We start from the raw sequence: 20,313 nt of genomic DNA on the forward strand, positions 1-20,313 counted from the left end.
CTTCAGAATCCACTTCGGCTCTTACGAATGGTAGAACTAGTCCCTTCTTTCCAACTCTGCCTCTGTTCTGTTTCATCCCACCCTCCTAGAGGGCCGGGAGCATACTTTCTACTTCTTTTATAGCTCAGCACTGCTCGCTTTTAATGCTTTATGCCTGGTAAGCACCCAATAAGTGCAGTTAAACAATGAAAACTCTCTTTTAAATTTGTAATGACCTGCTTCAAGCTGGGGTGAGACTGATGGCTAGAGAGGTTAGGGGCTATAGGTTATATTACTATACTGGAGAAATAGGTAGATAGCCTAGCATGTGTTCTTTCTTTTTTTTTCAAAGTAGATTTTAAAAAACAATAGAAGTAATATGTGCTCATTTCTGAAGATTTACAAAATACAAGTCAGCAGAAGAACATGAAAATTATCTAGAATCTCACCATCTGGTGATCACCACTGTTAATATCTTGGTACATAGTCTTCTAGCCCTTTATCCATTTATATATACACATATGTATTTACAAAGCTAGTTTCAAGCAGTTAATTTTTTTAAATTGTGGTAAAAAACACATAACAAAATTTACTATAATAACCATCTTTAAGTATAGAGTTCAGTAGTGTTAATTTTATCCACATTGTAATAGAACTCCAGAACTTCATCTTCTAAATCTGAAACTTTATACTCATTAAACTTTATTTTACTTAACAATAAATCACAAACATATTTCCATAATACCAGATACTCCATGATATTGAGTATTCTCCTTTAACATTATTTTTAATGGGTATATATTTTTCCATCACCATAATTTTAAAAAACGAAATCCTTATTGTTGAGTTTTAGATTATTTCTGGTTTTTCACCACTATGCACAATGCTACAATGAACATTTTTGCACATTTTGTACACATATCTTTGCACATTTGTTTTAATATTTCCTTATAATGAACTCTCAGGTGTGGAATTAATGACTCAAAGGAGATGTACATTTTCAACATCCTTGATAGGAGTTTGAGTCTGGAAACGAGAGAGGGCACCAACTTGTACTCCTATCAGCAGAATGAAAAGGCCCATTTTCCCACATTCTTGCCAGAAATGGGTATTATCATCTAGCATCTTTTCTTTCAAGACTTTAGTTAGTTCTGAAATAAGCCTCATATCAAATAGGAATTACTCACTGTAGCACATATATAATTCTGAGTAAGCTCGAGTCAGATGTAGACTTGATAGTCACGTACCTCTACAAACAAGATTGGGAAGATGCCGACTTTATCTCCTAACTTGCCTTCTGCCCAGTTCTCATCCACTCGGCTGATCACAGTGATGATATCATCCTGAAAGAGAGAAAGTCTCCTGGTTAGCATTTACTGTCAGTTTTCAGGTGCTGAAAGCCTTCAGTGGAGATCAGCTTGGAGTCTCAAATGGTGTAAGGGGCAAGCAATGTAACTCTTTCACAATTTATTTACAAAATCTTCCACTAAAATAATTTTTCTCCATAAAGAGCAGATTTGGGTCACCAAGACCAACAGAGGAGTAGAAATAATTTGGAGCATCGAAGAAATCCAATAGGAAAACTTGGAAATGTCTCTAATTTTCCATCACCAGCAGAATCTGGGCTTTTCATTTAAATTAATCTGATGGAGAAACCAAGATGGAAGAGGTAGGGAGATAGAATTTTGGCTTAGCAAAAGGAAGAATGAATTGCATTCTGATTTTGAACACTTTTCTGTGTTCAAAAAATTTTTTTTAAATAAATTTATTTATTTATTTGGCTGCGTGGGGTCTTTGTTGCTGCACATGGGCTTTCTCTAGTTGCTGCGAGCGGGGGCTACTCTTTGTTGCAGTGTGCAGGCTTCTCGGGGCTTCTCATTGCGGTGGCTTCTTTTGTTGCAGAGCATGGGCTCTAGGTGCGTGGGCTTCAGTAGTTGTGGCTCGTGGGTCTAGAGCGCAGGCTCAGTAGTTGTGGTGCATGGGCTTAGATGCTCCACGGCAGGTGGGATCTTCCCGGACCAGGGCTCGACCCGTGTCCCCTGCAATGGCAGGCGGACTCTTAACCACTGCGCCACCAGGGAAGTCCCCCTATTTAATTTTTAATGTAGCAAACATAAAGTGGCTTTTTATTTGAATGTTTCTTATTACCAAAGGTTATATGGAAATTTGTAGAAACATTTGGAAACACAGATAAGCAAAACAAAGAAAGAATTCTATCACAATATAGATACAACCACTGTTAACATCTTGGTTGACACATTTTTTCCCAGATTCTTTTCTATGAGGATAAAATATATGTACATAGAGACACACTGATTTTTAAAAACTTTTCAGAAAATGTACATAGGCGTACAATAAAGTACAAATATTTTAGATGTAAAGCTTGATGAATTTTTAAAATTGAATATATCCACAAAACCCCAACCCAGAGTAAGAGATATAAAATACTTCCAGCACCAAGATGGCTCTTTCATACTCTTTCCTGTCACATAGCAAGAGGTAACCACTACTCTGACTCCTAGCAAATACATTCATTTGGCTTATTTTGTATTTCTTACAAATGAAGTCATATAGGATACATTGAATTTTCACTTACTATCACATCAGGAATACCTTTCCATGTCCGTACCTGTTATCAATCTAAATCTGAATATTCATCCACTGATCTCTCTGATCTTCTGATCTATGCCCCTTAGTAATATAGATGAATCCAAATCTAAATCCATTACTGCATTATACCCTTTCTTATATTTCTCTGTCCTTATTACAACCTGTAATTACATATTTATAGGTTATGATTTCTTTAATGCCTGTACACCCCATCAGACCATAAACTTCATGTGTGCAGGGCCTGAATCTGTTTTGTTCATTTTTGTCCCTGGGACCTTATATAGCGGCTCCCCTATAGCAGTCAACCAATCATTCCTTTATTAAATTTTTTTAATTGAGGTATAGTTGATGTACAATATTATATTAGTTTCAGGTATACAACATAGTGATTCACAGTTTTTAAACAATCAATATTTCTTGAATGCATGCATGCATGAATGAATAAATGCATGTGTGAATAAACTGGAAAATTTACTGAGATAGAAAATATTAGGAATAAAAGCTTCTGGAGAGAAGATCTTGAGTTTTTTTGGACATGCTGAGTTTAGGAAGACCATGAGATATCCTAGTGTAGTCTTGGCCTTCAATAGGCTTCCAGAAGGGATTGAATCCTCTCTTCTGGGTCCGCTGTCCTAATTTCCCATTTATGTGTCTGTTCCTTCCACTAGACTGCTGGCTCCATGAAGACAGGGACAATGACTCATCACTTTATCTCCAGTGGACAGCTTGGCACATGGATGGATTCAATGAATGAACATGCAGGTGGGTAAGTGTCCCAGTTTGCAAATTCCCAGAAAAGGGCAAAAAAGCAGGTACTGATTCCTGCCTATGTCTTCCTCCAGCTGTGTCCCTAGAGCTTAGTGTCTAATGCCTGGTACAAAGTAAATACTCAATAAACGCTTGTGGAATTGAACTGCCCTTCTCCAGCTGTAGTCAAAGTATAAAATTTACAGGTCAGCTACAGAATGACATTCCTTAGGGGACTCACTCTGAGGTGCTAAGACAATAACAAAGATCAGTATTTCAAAATATGGAGGACAGTGGGGTTATCTAGTTTGAGTGAATCTTAAGTAAATCTCATTTCCAGTAGCGATGGAATAAAAATGTTTTACAAAACAAAAGACCTTTCCTGAGCTACTGTAGCAGTGCCACTTGTACTTGTATTTGATCTACTTATCATAAGTAGCAAAGAATGAAAATCACCCCAACTTTGGTTTCTAAGAGAGAATTCAAATGTTTATGGAATAATAAGTACTGAATACAATGACTTAAAGTACAGTCGACCCTCCACGTCCACAGCTTCTGCATCTTCAGGAATCAATGTGTCCTAGAACTAATCCCCCTCAGATACCGAGGGATGGTTGTAGTCTAGACTTTAGTAGACTTGTCCTTACTTGCAAATGCTGAAGAATCATCCAAAAAAAAAAGAGAGGGAAAAAACCTTAGGGTAACTAATGTGTTTGGAAAATATATCTTGTAAGAGGTGATTTATGTGTAAAGATATAATTATGTTATTGTGTTGTTTGGAGTGTTTTGAATGCAATGTTTACAAACAAAATAGAGTGTTGTAAACGAGTAGTACTAGGTGATCAGAACTTGGTCAGTGAGAATACCCCTGCAGATACACAATGAAAAGGTAAGATCTGTAGTTCTACACAGCACGCTGTTAAACTGTGTCTGTAATCTTCTGTCCAAGTATCTGTTTCTCTCACTACTCTGCCTGAGGGTATGTGCTGTGACTTGTTCATGCTGTCTCCCCAGTGTCTGCAAAGAACAGGTGTTCAAAAGTGATTGTAGAATGAATGAATGAGTGTGCAGATACTTAGTTTTGCAGTTGCAATAGAAAAGGTTTGAGGACTCCCATCAAACTCCTATTACATTTCTCTGGCGACTTTACTACCATATGTTGGAATTATACATACATATTACATATATAGGCACACATTTATGGATAAAATATAATTTAAAACAATCAGCAAATATTAAACAAACAACTCGAGGTTCTGCCAGTCTTTATGTGGTCACTGGTGACTTTGGTAGCTGCCCAGAATCTTACCTTGAGGAAGGTCAGGCAGTCCTGGTTCTCACTCTTGTCCTTGTTGCGCAGGTCGAAGTTGTAGAGGGCCCGGCAGAGTGGGGGTGGCTGGGGAAGCTGCTTGAGGACCTCCACGGAGCTGGCTGGGAAGACCCCACTGATTCCATTGATTTCCCCCTGGTACCAGTTCTCATCCAACTGTCTCCGGAGGAGGATGACATCTCCCTTATTAAACCTCAGGTCACCAGGATTCTGCCCTCGGTAGTTGCACAAGGCCTTTGCTCGCGGCACCTGCAGTGTCACGGATCAATAAAATATGTATGGCTTAGAGGCTGGAGGGACACAAGGGATCATATTAATAACTAAATACAGGGCACTTCCTATGTACTAAGTGCCGTACGTGGGTCATCTTGTTTAACCTTTGAGATAGACACTATTATTCCCCTTTCTAAGATGAGGTGACTGAGGCACAGAGTGGTTTAGGAAGTTGCCTAAGGTGACACAGCTGGGAAATGGCAGATATGGGGTTTGAACTCTGACAATCTGATTTTAGAGACCTGTTCTTTTTTTTTTTTAATACATTTATTTATTTATTATTTATTTACTTATTTTTGGCTGCGTTGGGTTTTCGTTGCTGTGCATGGGCTTTCTCCAGTTGCAGCGAACGGGGGCTACTCTTCCTTGTGGTAAGCCAGCTTCTCATTGCAGTGGCTTCTCTTGTTGTGGAGCACAGGCTCTTAGCACGGGCTTCAGTAGTTGTGGCGCACGGGCTCAGTAGTTGTGGCTCGCAGGCTCTAGATCGCAGGCTCAGTAGTTGTGGCACACAGGCTTAGTTGCTCCGCGGCATGTGGGATCTTCCCGGACCAGGGCTTGAACCTGTGTCCCCTGAATTGGCAGGCGGATTCTTAACCACTGCGCCACCAGGGAAGCCCAGAGACCCTGTTCTTAATCACTATACAGGGAACAGGATTTTGGACTTGACTCCACAACTATGTGAACTTGAGTGAGGCTGTGGCTCTTTCTGGGATCTGAATGCTGATTTTGAATTCTGGCTCCACGTCTTTGCTCTTGTGTGACTGTGGTCAAGCTATTTCATCTTTCTTAAACCACATTCATTTATAAAATGGGGTAATAATAGAATGTCTACCTCATTAGAGTTGCTGTGAGGACTAAAAAATATTGATAATGCATTCTGTGTATTGCTTGGTACATAGTATGTGCTCAATAAATGACACCTCTTAGAATCAACACCTGTAATGTAGGGCTCAGTGTTGACGGCAAGAAAACTGAGGTGAAAACCCCCTGAAAATAGAAAGTGCTATATGAGAATGATGCATTATAATTTGTCTTCAGCCTGTCTAGAAAGTGTAAACCTCATGTGTGTTTGGATCTTTAGGAAGCACAACCGATATGAGTTAACAGTCAGAAATCAATCATCACCTAAAAAAAATCAGCTAAAGAATTGTCATTTGTCAAATCAATTGTCAGTCTAAATAATTATTTCAGTCAAATGCATTTCTTTTCCTGATTGAAACTGGTTTCTCCACAGAGAAATGGCCTCACTTTGGTCTTGTTTGAGGTCAGTTTGACAAATGGAAAGTTCTAGTAACTTAGGTTTTATAGAAAGCCCTTCAGTGTCACCTGTGATTGTATTGTATTTTGTGCTTTCCTCGGCCATTGGGTGGAGTATTCCCCTCTGCTGGGGACAGTCTTGCTGGAACCTTCAAGGACCTTCAGAGTCTGCAGTGTTCATTTGAAAAGGAATTTCAAGCAGCTTCAGGGTTGAGACAAGACCTGAACGGCATCATATTGCTGATGGGACAGCAGCAGAGCAATGGTTTTCTGCTGGTCCCTGGGGAGTTAGAAAACCACAGGAACACAGCTCATCCTTGGGAAACTGGTGGACAAATGAGCAAAGATGTATGTGCTAGGAGGTTTAACACACTGTTGTAGATAAATGGAACCAGTTGAATAAATTATGATACATCCATACAATGGAAAACCCTACAGTCATTAAAACTGATGATGTTGATCTATAATTAATAACACTGAGAGTTACTTATAATATACTGTTAAGTATAATAGAAGAGATTAAAAACAGTTATGTAGACTAAGCTCTCTTTGTAAATATACATATATATTTTTTACCTGGGGAAAATGCTAGATGGCTATATACTAACATTTTAAGAGTGGTTATTTCTAAGTGATGAGATTTTTGAATATTAAAAAAAAAAGTTTCCCTAAGTGCTTTGCAGTGTTTTCTAACTTTTTTACAATGAAAAAATTGTACTATCTATCACAATTGGATAGTAAAAAGAAAATGAATGAAGCTGGGGGATAAGAAGTGAAAGGTATGGGAGGAATTTAGGAAGAAAATAAGCCTAGCTGAGTGGGGTCAACAACCACGTAACTACCTTTTGGAGAAGCTTCTCCCTTACCTGAGAAGTAAGCAGGTAGAAGCAGATTGAGAACACAGGATTTCTGGGGAATGATCTGAATCTGTTAAACTCCCAGGGTTAGACATATCAGGGAATAATAATTGTCCCTAAGCCTTCTCCCAATTTTACACTGTGATATAAATCACATTTTTATGGGTATATGAGCACCTGGCACACACTGGTCACATTTACCAGGCTCGCTGGCAGCTACATCTGGCCAATGGGATATAAGCAAATTTTAGGAAGTGTCCCTACTGAGAGAGATTGACTTTCTCTTTCTTTCCTCCATTTTGCTATGTGGGATGCAGAGCTGGCGCTCTAGCTGCCACCTTGAACAATGAGAATAAGGGTCACACCTAAAAAGGGGAGAAAGTAGTCTGGGTTGCAGAGCTGCCAGGCAAGTCCTGGACTACTTTACTTCCAGACTTGTGTCTGAAATCTAAATAAACTTCCATCTTGCCTAATACACTGTTCTTTTGGATTCATAAAAGGAAAAGAAAGAAAAGGAAGGAAGAATGAAAAAATTAGGAAAAAAGGAACTAAAGCTCCTTTGACTTTGCATAATAATGATAATATCAATAGCTAATATTTATTGAGTGCTTCCTCCTATGTACTAGATACTGTGCTAAGCACTCCACAGTATATTTTATTTAATTCTCACAACAACCTGTGATTAGAAAACTGAGGATCAGAGAGGTTAAAAATTTGTCAAAGTTCATGAAGCTAGAAAGTGGTAGATTTTAGAATTTGAGCTCAAGTATGTCTATTCTCAAACCCAAGCTCTTAACTACTCAACCAGTGTTTCTCAAAATGAAGTCTGTGGTTTACCTAGATCAGAATCTCGGGAAATGTAAAAAATGCAGACTCTTGGACCCCATCCCTGACCAATTTGACCAGAATCTCTTAGAGGGCAGTTTAAGTAGCTGCATTTTTATCAAGCTCTCCCATCCATCCAAGTTTGATGCCGCTGATCTGAGTTATGTCTTATTCTAACTAAAATGGAGATTTGATGTAGTTTTGTAAATGGCTGAGCTGCTTTTTTCCTTTCTTTTCTGGAAGACATTCCCATACAAGGTGGCTTATGTATTTTAATGACTATTGAGCAAGTATGTTAGACTAAAACTGCACAAAATGCTTAAATCTCTTTGAAGGGGCATAAACTTTGAAACCCTGAGATAGTACTAATTGCCTGACCATCTTCATCTTTTCTCTATCTCCCCTCAGTTGAGATAAACTATTGTGGAAGCAAACTGTAAATTCTATTTTTAACATGAAGATTCTTTTCGTCACCTTTTTTCTTCATTCTCCCCTTTTACTCTCAGTTCTACATTCATACTTATAGAAAACATTGGCTTCCATGCTGTAAAGAGAGTGGGGGTGGGGAAGGAGAGAGAAAGAATCTGAAGAGGGGAAGGAAATTAACATTTATTGTGTTTCTGGCAAGCCATAGAAATTTGTCTTACATTATTACACTACTGCACTTTCCATGTACAATACTATCTCATTTATATGAGCTCAAAGCCCTGTGAAGTAGGCTTATCTTAATTTTATCGACGAAGAAACAGAAGTTCTGAGACGTTCACCTTCGGGCAAAGTCACACAGCCAATGTACAGCGGCCCGGAGACTGACTTCCGTTCATTTGACGTCAAAGCCCTGATTTCTCTTTCATCCTGCTGAAGTCACCTAGTATGTTTTTGCATCATAAAACTCATTTGGGGTGATGTTTTATAATCAAAATCTGAATAGAGTTTGAATGCCATCTGCTTGCTGCTGGCTGCACGAGCATGAATTATTGAACTCTAGAGCCCTTGCATAAAAGTTAAGCACCTGCCTGAAGAGACTCAGCTGGCTGATTCTATCCAGTCCACAATGGTTCTCTCAAGGGAAAATGACTCCAAGTTCTGCAGCAGCCATCACCCGTTGTTTTGTTGGGTGAAACAAAACACCACCCCAATTGTTTTCTGTCTCGACAGGTGCAGGAGGGAGGGAGAATGGGGATAAAGTGGGTGTGATGGTCTCACAGCCAGGTCATTACCAAATGTTTCTCCTGGTGTTTTTCAGAAAGCCAGATAATCCAGTGGAAGGCTGTGTGTGTGCCTACAAAGCTTTCCTTCTCTGAGATTCAAAAGGATTAATACTTCTATGCACCTGTAATTTGTCTATTGATTTGTCACCTCAGTAGGGTGAGGTGAAAGCCACACGAGGTCCATGCTTTTGATGGAAGATAAAGCACAGAACCCTGAAATAAGGAAGCAGGGGGTATGCAGAGACATTAGTGGTAAAATTATGTTGTAGTAATTATGTGTGTTGGTAATAAAATGGCAGGCATCCCTTCTCTGAGGATCCACCCATTTGCTCTCCATCTTCTCATGGGCATGTTATTCACTCTGGTCACACCGCATACACATGGGTATGTGGCCCAGGCTGGCCAGTTATATAACCGAGCAAGGCCCTGTGAAGGCCTTTCTGGGGACAGAAGCACCCCCACCCACCCCCACCATGCCCCTTGCCTCCTGTTTGTAAAAGAGCTTTAGCCTCCTAGTCCTTCCCTGAGTTCCAGAGAACAAATTGAATCAAAAATGAGAAAATGCAGAAAGAAAAACAGTCAAGTGAGACAAGATAATAGTTTAGCCATAATACAAAGTCAAGGACCTTCAGTTCCTCCTTAAGGACTATAAATAATATTTTAGCCATGTCCTTTAGTTGTTTTACAGATATTAAAACCCTCCCCAGGTGAAAAAAGTTAGCTGCATGCTGACCACATACACGTAGACCCCAGACCAGTTAAATCCAAAAGGTTGATGATGTTAACCCCCAAAATACCACTCAGTTACCTCTCCACCAACCAATCAGAAAAATGTCCATGAGCTGATCTGGCACCCTGAAACCCTCTCCCTCACCTTGCCTTGAAAAGCCCTTCCCTGAAATCCTTCAGGGAGTTTTGGTCTTTTGAGCATTAGCCACCCATTCTCCTTGCTTGGTGTCCTGCAGTAAACGCCGCACTTTCCTTCACCACAACCTGATGTCAGTAGATTGGCTTTACTCTGCGGGTGAGTGGACCCAAGTTTGGCTCGGTAACAGAGTGCCCAAATCCTCCTGGCATAAAGCTTGGTACAGGGCAGGTGTGTGCCCCAAATAGGGTCAGTCAGAATCTTCTTTGACATTTGATATATAGACACCCAAGAAGAGAGTGTTTCTTTTGGATCATGAGCCTGGAGGCGGTAAGCCTTGGACTACCAGTGGTGATATTTCCCAGCCAGCAGACACACCTTCCTGAGTGAAGCTGCAGAAGGCAGCAGAACTAGAGAGATCATGAGATAAACAGGTAAGTAATGGATAGAGCCTTCACAAGGAAATTTGAATGTCTATATCCAACTGTGCCTAAAGGATACACAGTTAAATGAGATGATATCCTCAATGTATTGCTTATTACTGAAACCTGCTTGGAGTTATTTTCTGACCCCTGAAACTGAAAAAGTCCTGATTAATACATATTAAAAACCCAGAAACAACAAAACTGCATAACAGTGAAATATCCAAAAAGAAGAATTCAGAAACAGCAGGAGGACTAGCCGCCAATGAGCTCTGAGCTTATTTCCAATTGGAAAATAAAGAAGGAGGCATATGGATTGATAACAGGGTAAGAGAAAAGGAGCCCAAGATTGGAATGATCACAGTGGTGAGACAAGGGAAAAAGCCGAGCTGGAGCGAGCATTCAACCTGTTCCTGTGTAATGAACTGTTCACCATGCATGAGTGGCGCTCCCACTTGTTTAGAAAGAGGTTGGCCTGGTTCTCTACTCCTGGCATCAGATGGGGCCAAAACCAACATGCTGAGCTAACTGCTTACCTCCCTAGCTGGTCACGAGATGGCCCATCACAGGAGAATGGAGCCAAGAGAAAACATCCTGGCCTTTGGCTCAGGTTATCATTCACCAGGCTATGAATTCTCTGCCCGAGAGTTTAGGATTTGTATCTGAAACACCTCTGAAACTCTATCTCTGAGCCCTGGACACAAGCAGGTGTTTCATAAATGCTTGGTGAATGAATTTGTGAATTAATCAAGAAACATCCAGGAATTGCCATTCCTGGAGGAAAAGAATGCATATGAGATTAATAAATATGACTGATAATAATTATTGGAAAGATCTAGTGGCATGAGCTAGAAAATAAAAAAGGAGAGTTTGGTTCCTCTTTTCCAAATTGCCCTGAATTTTAACAATTTCTTGCTACACATACTCAAAAAGGTTTCCATACTCAAATAAGCTCAGGAATCACTGAGTTGAACAAAGTCACACAGGCTCTTTTGCTGACTGGCTTCTCAGAAGTTTTACTCCACTAATGTGACCTTGTATTTGCATCTGGACCACTTTGCAGGATTAGCAGAATGGGCCTGGGGAATGCTGGGTAAAGTAAATGTGACTTCCCCTGTGATTTCATTCCACTCGTGAGGCAAAGGGTCAGCTAACTGTCCTGGGTCCTACCTTCCCAGCTGCTGCTTAGACAACTGAGCCATCCCGCATCTCTCCCTCATGTTGGCAACCCTTTTGGATCTGATGTCAGGGGCAAGGGAGCAAATGTTAGAAAGTGCTGGCTGGCCCTTGTGCTCATGCTTGTCTGGTGAGGAGGGGGAACACTTCAGTGCTCACTCAACAGCATCAGATCTATCAAGCCTTGACAAATCCCAGACCTTCTGCTGCTTGGGGGCTTGAGATCACCAGAAGGTCTGAATCCTGACATTCAAAGGCTTGAGATCACTAGAAGGTCTGAATCTGGACATTCAAAGGCTTGAGATCATCAAAAGGTCTGAATCTGGACATTCAAATTTGAGTCCAGGCTTATGAGACATACCATGTGAGTTTCTTCCTTCATAGAGAATTTTACTTGTTCAGGGGTGGTACTAGGGTGCAACAGAACACAGATGTTAGAGTCAAGTAAGTTGTTGGTTTGCATTCTGGCTTTTGTAACTTTGGCCAAATCACTTAAGTCTTCCTGATTCTTAGTTTGGATTATCCACAAATTGGGGCTAATGCTAATACTTCTTTATGCAGTAAACTCAGCAAGTCTGTGTTACCCAAACCCTGCAGATTCCAATCGAAGTTTTGGCCCTTGACCTGGGCCAAAATCTCTAAGCCCCTGGAATATCCTGCCTGACCAGAGAGACTGTTTACCTGGAGTCTTTTTGAGTGTCAACCACGCCAGGCATTGTCTACCTGGTGAAACAAAGATCAAACATAAATAAACGAGTATATACATAATTATAAGTTGGAGTAAGTGTTATAGAGGAGAAGAATAGGGAGGTGAGAGACGCTGAGGGATGGAAGGAGAACCAGTGCAAGAAAGGTTCTTATTATTGGCCTTACACCTATATCTAAAAGTCTGTTCTGTCCTGTGACTTTTGTCATGTTATCTCTCTCCTTTTTCTCTCCCCCCAGCCTTTTGTCTCAGCCTCTCTTCTTCTAGTCCTAGGTAGAGACCTGGGAGAGCACAGCTCTCCATTTTCCTTCTTTTGTGTGTGTGTGTGTGTGTGTGTGTGTGTGTGTGTGATTTAAAAAAAAATTAATTTAATTAATTTATTTTTGATACAGCAGGTTCTTATTAGTTATCTATTTTATACATATTAGTGTATACATGTCAATCCCAATCTCCCAATTCATCCCACCCCCCTGCTTTCCCCTCCTTGGTGTCCACATTTGTTCTCTACATCTGTGTCTGTATTTCTGCCTTGGAAACCAGTTCATCTGTACCATTTTTATATGCATTAATATATGATATTTGTTTTTCTCTTTCTGACTTACTTCACTCTGTATGACAGTCTCTAAGTCCATCCACATCTCTACAAATGACTCAATTTCGTTCCTTTTTATGGCTGAGTAATATTCCATTGTATATATGTGCCACATCTTCCTTTTTTTTTTTTAAAACATCTTTATTGGAGTATAATTGCTTTACAGTGGTGTGTTAGTTTCTGCTTTATAACAAAGTGAATCAGTTATACATATACATATGTCCCCATATCTCTTCCCTCTTGTGTCTCCCTCCCTCCCATCCTCCGTATCCCACCTCTCTAGGCGGTCACAAAGCACCCAGCTGATCTCCCTGTGCTATGCGGCTGCTTCCCACTAGCTACCTATTTTACATTTGGTAGTGTATATATGTCCATGCCACTCTCTCACTTTGTCACAGCTTACCCTTCCCCCTCCCCGTATCCTCAAGTCCATTCTCTAGTAGGTCTCTGTCTTTATTCCCGTCTTGCCCCTAGGTTCTTCATGACCACTTTTTTTTTCTTTTTTTTTTAGATTCCATATATATGTGTTAGCATACGGTATTTGTTTTTCTCTTTCTGACTTACTTCACTCTGTATGACAGACTCTAGGTCCATCCACCTCACTACAGACAACTCAATTTCATTTCTTTTAATGGCTGAGTACTATTCCATTGTATATATGTGCCACATCTTCTTTATCCATTCATCTGTCGATGGACATTTAGGTTGCTTCCATGACCTGGCTATTGTAAATAGTGCTGCAATGAACATTGTGGTGCATGACTCTTTTTGAATTATGGTTTTCTCAGGGTATATGCCCAGTAGTGGGATTGCTGGGCCATATGGTAGTTCTATTTTTAGTTTTTTAAGGAACCTCCATACTTTTCTCCATAGTGGCTGGATCAATTTACATTCCCATCAACAATGCAAGAGAGTTCCCTTTTCTTCACACCCTCTCCAGCATTTGTTGTTTGTAGATTCTCTGATGATGCCCATTCTAACTGGTGTCAGGTGATACCTCATTGTAGTTTTGATTTGCATTTCTCTAATAATTTGTGATGTTGAGCAGCTTTTCATGTGCTTCTTGGCCATCTGTATGTCTTCTTTGGAGAAATGTCTATTTAGGTCTTCTGTCCATTTTTGTATTGGATTGTTTGTTTTTTTAATATTGAGCTGCATGAGCTGTTTATATATTTTGGAGATTAATCCTTTGTCCATCCATTTTCCTTCTTTATCTATCTCCTGCCACTGTGGGTCAGTGGGCACGGCATTCCTTCCTTCCTCCCTTAATCAAATATCAATCAGGCACCAGGAATATGCCAGCCTTCTTTCCCCTGGTCCCTTCTGCCTCCTTCCTGAGTTATCAGGGGTCCTAGGGCAGGAAAAGGGGGAAGGAAGCAGGATTTACACCAGTGGGCAGAGAAAGAACCATTCATAACCAGCAGCCTGTTTTCCTTCCAGACATTTCTCTGAGATTTCCTTGGGGTGATTTCATTCCCCCATCACAGGAGGTAATCCCAGACATGTTCATGGCTGTATTCTTGGCTACCTACATAAGGTGGTTTTTAATGCACAGCTTGGGATTGCATTTGAGATGAGCTGGGTGCCAAATCCTGGAGCTGTTCAGTGGCAGAACACTGAATTCTCCAGGGAACCAAAGCATTTTGGTTGCCATCTCTTCTAACAGGAGGGTACAGGGCACCTGTGAGGAAGGGCTGGAGGTGTGTGGGAGCCTGAAGGACAGAGGGAGGAGCCATCTCACTCCTCCTGGGAGGCCACTCTGCCCCCTTCCATTTTCTCCATTCCCAGAGAGAGCTTTTCCTGTAGGTGTGGCACTTGGTGGGTGAGTCTCTTTCCATATGGCTTGAGAACCTGAGCCAAATCCACCATGCAGAGGGAGGGAAGATGAGTCAAATGACTCTCCCACCACCATCACCACCACTTTTCTGACTTAGGGGGAAAAAAACTGTGGTCACATGTACACTGGCTTTCTCCGCCAAGTTGTTTATCTCTTTCACCTCCATGTGGAGGTTTCTGGAGCTGAAGGAGGAATGACTGGTGACAACATGATTCAGGCAAACAGCAGAACGTTTCTGATAATGGAGCCATCTGGTCTGGGGACTGGAAGTGGCCCCTACATGTAATACACAACTTACAGACTTGGGTCCTTGAGAGAGGCACTGAACCTCTCTGGGCCTCGGTTTCCTCAAATGCAAAGTGAAGAAGGTGAATTTTACCATTCCTTCAAATGCTAATGATAATGGGATATTAAGTGAATGATCAGAGCCCCAGGAGTATCTTTAGAATATGCTAGAAATAAGGGTGATGGATGAGGTGAAACCAAATTGGCAAAATATCTTTTTTGAATTTTATTTATTTATTTTTATACAGCAGGTTCTTATTGCTTGTCTATTTTATTCATATTAGTGTATATATGTCAAGCCCAATCTCCCAGTTCATCCTACCACCACCACCCCTGCTTTCCCTGCTTGGTGTCCATACGTTTGTTCTCTACATGTGTCTTTCTGCCTTGCAAACTGGTTCATCTGTACCATTTTTCTAGATTCCACATATATGCATTAATATACGATATTTGTTTTTCTGACTTACTTCACTCTGTATGACAGTCTCTACATCCATCCACGTCTCTACAAATGACCCCAAATTGGCAAATATTGATAATCATTGAGATTTGAGTCATGGGTAGAGGCAGTTTATTCCACTACTCTCTCTGCTCTTGTGTACGTGGTCCTCCTAGAATGGCTGGTAAGTAAAGGTGCCACCGCAGGACAGGCTGTGGTGAGGAGTGAAAGGACGTGAGTGCCCCAGAACCGCGGGGAAAGTGACTTTGGAGAGGAGAGCTGAAGTGGCTGGGCTTGTCCTCTACTGTCCAAAAGTTACATCTGGATTTCAAATGCTTTACTTTTTTTTTTAAACATCTTTATTGGAGTATAATTGCTTTACAATGGTGTGTTAGTTTCTGCGGTATAACAGAGTGAATCAGCTATACATATACGTATATTCCCATATCTCCTCCCTCTTGTGTCTCCCTCCCACCCTCCCTATCCCACCCCTCTAGGTGGTCACAAAGCACGGAGCTGATCTCCCTGTGCTGTGTGGCTGCTTCCCACTAGCTATCTACTTTACATTTAGTAGTGTATATATGTCATTGCCGCTCTCTCACTTCGTCCCAGCTTACCCTTCCCCCTCCCCATGTCCTCAAGTCCATTCTCTACATCTGCCTCTTTATTCCTGTCCTGCTCCTAGGTTCTTCAGAACCATTTTTTTTTTTTAGATTCCATATATATGTGTTAGCATATGGCATTTGTTTTTCTCTTTCTGACTTACTTCACTCTGTATGACAGCCTCTAGGTCCATCCACCTCACTACAAATAACTCAATTTTGTTTTTTTTATGGCTGAGTAATATTCCATTGTATATATGTACCATATCTTCTTTATCCATTCATCTGTCGATGGACACTTAGGTTGCTTCCATGTCCTGGCTATTGTAAATAGAGCTTCAAATGCTTTACTTCTTAAATGGCCTCCTCCTCTCTGACTTGGGTGTTTGTGTCTGTGTGCCTATCTACACTTATTTACACTTTAATTTGGTGATACCCAAAGAAAAAGTCTACATGACTCTTGTTGAAAACATCAAGCCCTGGGAAGTTAGAAATCTTCCCTCTCAGTTCGGCTGTCCTTGAGATGGCATTGTCAATACCAGGACCTCCTGCAAATCTGCAGTGTATCTGCCTCTTTGAAATCAAAATTCAGAGCATGCCTCTCCTTTACACCAAATGGAACAGATGTGAACTTACAGGAGAAGTACCCTGCCTGCCTGTAGAGCTGGACCCCATTTTAGGAGTGAGTGGCTGGACATCAGAGAGATACTAAAGACCCACATGTCATCTGTCACACTGAGCACAGGATTGTTCCAGTGGAAAGCTTGAATTGAGGGAAACCCTCTGAAAGTCCCTGAGAAATGGAAATCGTTTCCGAGGATTAAGCCATAGAAGTATTACAGCAGCTATTTGCAATCATATTCCACAATGAGATAAAGTCACTAGTCCTCCCAGGAATATGAGATACTGCAGAATATGCAGACAGTTCCTTTTTTCTTTAAGGCCTTATCCAGATAGTTGCCAATATCTTTGGCATTGCCTCTGTCTTCTGCATCTTGGTCTTTAGAAAGCCTTTGCTGTTTCTTCCCATAAGGTTGAGTTGGGCTTCCTTTTTTAGTGAGCCACTGCACCCTACACTTCCCCTGACACAGCACTCATCACTTTGTATTGTAATTGCTGGTTTACTTGTCTGCTTGCCCACCAGATTTAAACTGTGCAGCAGCAGGGTCTGTGATTTGTCCATCCTTATACCACTCACACGTGGCAAAGCAATGGCATCCACTCATTCATTCAACACAAATGTTCTGAATGCCTACAGCACATCATACAGATGCAGTCTCTGTGTTTATGGGATTTACATTCTAGCAGCACCTAGTAAGAACTCAGTAGGTATTTGTTGAATGAATGAATGAATGAATATTAAGCCACACCATGCCACTTAAACCCAACTCCAACTTTGATATTTTGCCATCTCTGCTCCTGACATAAAATTCCAACAGGCCCAACTAGTTATTTTTCCAGGATTGGGGTGTATCCAGGCATGCTAGCCACAGATAAAAATAGTATTTTTATAGGTCATCCTTTAAAAAGGCCCTATTACATAAAATGTGCTTTGAGCTATGTCTGTATCCCTATTTTTCCAACGGATACCTGCCTTGGAGCCTCCCACTGCTGAAGGCTTTTTCTTGCCTACATGTCCTCTTCATCAAGTGTCTAATTTCCACTACAGGAAGCCATGCTGAGTGACAAAAAAACGCCAGCTGGCAGTGCCAGGAAAGGGAGCAGAAGGAAGCAAGGAGATATCTTTTTCTGCCTATTCAGAACATTGAAATCCAATTTCTCACTGGCCACATGAGCCAAAGAAAGCAGCTCCTAGCAGCTGTTGATCTGAGAGGCTCCAATCTCATCTCTGTGACCCGGGTGTCACTGGCACTCCCCAGGCACGTCTGGGAATGGGTTGGCATGAAGGAATGGCCCTGCTGTTCTCTTCCCCGAGGACTGGCTTTGGGTGGGCCTGTTTCAGATGGCAGAAAAAATGATAGACTCACTCTGTGAAAAATCTTTGTTGTGGGTGGACATTCCTTGATAATTGCTGCCCCAGGGTTCCTCCTCTTTCTATTCCTTTCATTCTCACTTGGTGGTGTGCTGGTAAAGAAAAAAAAAGGCTCTGATTTGTAGTATTTGCCAATTTCCATGGTGTAATTACTCCTACCTGGGCTACCAACCTGGCGTTGCTGAATATGGAGTTGGGAAGACAGGAGACATGTGCGTTATTGCCTTTTGTGGGCCCGCAGGGACCTGGTCCGACCCCGCGACACAGCTCCCTAATTCACGCTCGCTCAAGGGGTGCAAGATGGTACAGAACAGTACGGTTGTCTTTCTACAACTCGGACTTTAGGATATGGTTTGTAAAATACTTCTGCATCTGTTGGGTCACTGGGCTCTAACCACAACACTGCACATTAAGAATTACTGTGCCTATTTGGTGGAGGAAGAAATCGAGGCACAGGAAGCTAGGACTTGCCTCAGCTCCGAGAGCTGGGATTTGCTCAGGCCCTGTCTCTCCACTCTTAACCCTAGTCATTCTCCTACCACACTGCCCACTGCAGCCCAACCGCACAACTTTCTGTACTACCAATGCCTCATGCATGGCTACTTCTTACATTCTTCCAGAATGTCCTTTAAGCATCCCACCCTCTTCCTCTCCTGCCCAACTGGTACCTGTTTTTTCAGTCTCAGCTTAAACAGTATGTCCCTGAGTGTCCATGTCAGGGGCAGGGATCTCTTCTGGGTACTTTAATGACACTGTCTAGCACAGCACCCCCGTGCCCCCAGCATGGTATTTGTTAAATGGCTTGTTTATGGACCTTCCTCCTCCATAGACTGTAAACTTGGTGAGAGCAGAAACTTTTAATGAGCTCACCTTGTTCCTAGTGCCAAACACAGTGTCTGGCCCAATAAGTATTCTTAATTATTATTTATTTATTTATTTACTTTTGGCTGTGTTGGGTCTTCGTTTTCTGTGTGTGGGCTTTCTCCAGTTGCAGCAAGCAGGGACCACTCTTCACTGCGGTGCTTGGGCCTCTCACTATCGTGGCCTCTCCTGTTGCGGAGCACAGGCTCCAGACGCACAGGTTCAGTAGTTGTGGCTCACAGGCCTAGTTGCTCTGCAGCATGTGGGATCTTCCCGGACCGGGGCACAAACCCGTGTCCCCTGCATCGGCAGGCAGACTCTCAACCACTGCGCCACCAGGGAAGTCCCCCAATAAGAATTTTTAGAATGAATGAATCCATGAATGATGGTCTCCTAACCCCAAATTCACAGAATACTTTTTTTTTCTATACTATCTCCTATCAGGACCCTAAAGAATACATTTCCTCAGATTGGTTGAGGTTTTCTCAGGAACCCGGGGAGGTTTCTGCTAGAATGCACAGCCAGCCAGACGGCTCCATTGTCGGTGGCAGCTGCTCCCCTCCCCTGCCTTGCTGTGGCCCCTGTGGGCTTTGCCAAGTGTCACAGAAGTAAGCTGAGAAACCTATTTGGTGTGGTCTGAAATGTGCTCATTACACACATGCCATGACAAAGACACAGGCAGGAAGAAGGCTTCAGCCAGAAACACCTGCACCTCTGGGAGAGGAGGAATGTTTAGGAATATTCTGGAACCAGCATGTCCTGTAATTGCAAGACTGAGCCTTCTGAATCAGCATTGATTCCCTCAATTTCCCTCTGAGGAGGCAGGAAAGGGTCAGGGCTGCTTGCACGCTGGGAGCTGCTGACCTTTTAGCATCACAGAATCTCATACATACCTGTGGCGCTCATCACAAACATCTAATCATTGTCTGTAAACACAGGTGACTGACACCTAAAACAGACAGGGGTAGTCTGGCACATGTGAGTGACTTCCCTTATATTACCTGAGCCTACCTAGTAACACAAACTTTAAGGTGTTCATCTTTGCTCTTGAGCACAGATGAGGAAAAAATAATTTAATAATCATAGAGGATCTGATGATGCCTCTAGAAGCATTCTGTGCAAAGAGCTGTCTGTTGTGATAGAAGTGTGCTATTCTGTACTGTCTTATACAGTAGCCACCAGCCATACATGGTTACTGAGCACTTGCCATATGGCTAATGTGATGGAGGAACTGGAGTTTAGATTTTTATTTTTAATTCGTTTAAATGTAAATAGCCACATGTGGTTAGTGGCTACTACACTGTACAGCATAGCTCTAGATCTAACAGTTACAAGATATACAGAAGACTGAAGACATATTAAATGACACCCCCCCAAAAAAATAAACAAATGACACAACAGGGATGTAATAAGAAAAATTCAGAAAGTGGGAAACTCTAAGACAAA

General features: G+C 41.7%; 1 protein-coding gene across 3 annotated transcripts in view; it reads right to left on the reverse strand.

The window, feature by feature from the left end:
* The window catches only part of SH3RF2 (SH3 domain containing ring finger 2), a gene marked incomplete at its 5' end in the record, with an annotated part of 137,681 nt that overhangs the window by 73,801 nt on the left and 43,567 nt on the right, over positions 1-20,313 (reverse strand). For 2 of the 3 annotated variants that reach the window (XM_079704081.1, XM_079704080.1), the window contains 2 exons: positions 1,227-1,322; positions 4,646-4,915. In XM_079704081.1, the coding sequence (XP_079560207.1) occupies positions 1,227-1,322; positions 4,646-4,915 (366 nt within the window). The remainder of the gene's footprint in view (positions 1-1,226; positions 1,323-4,645; positions 4,916-20,313) is intronic. The other variant, XM_079704082.1, reaches the window with a different exon arrangement.

The sequence above is a fragment of the Hyperoodon ampullatus genome (assembly GCF_949752795.1).
Source record: "Hyperoodon ampullatus genome assembly, chromosome: 4".
NCBI lineage: Eukaryota > Metazoa > Chordata > Mammalia > Artiodactyla > Ziphiidae > Hyperoodon > Hyperoodon ampullatus.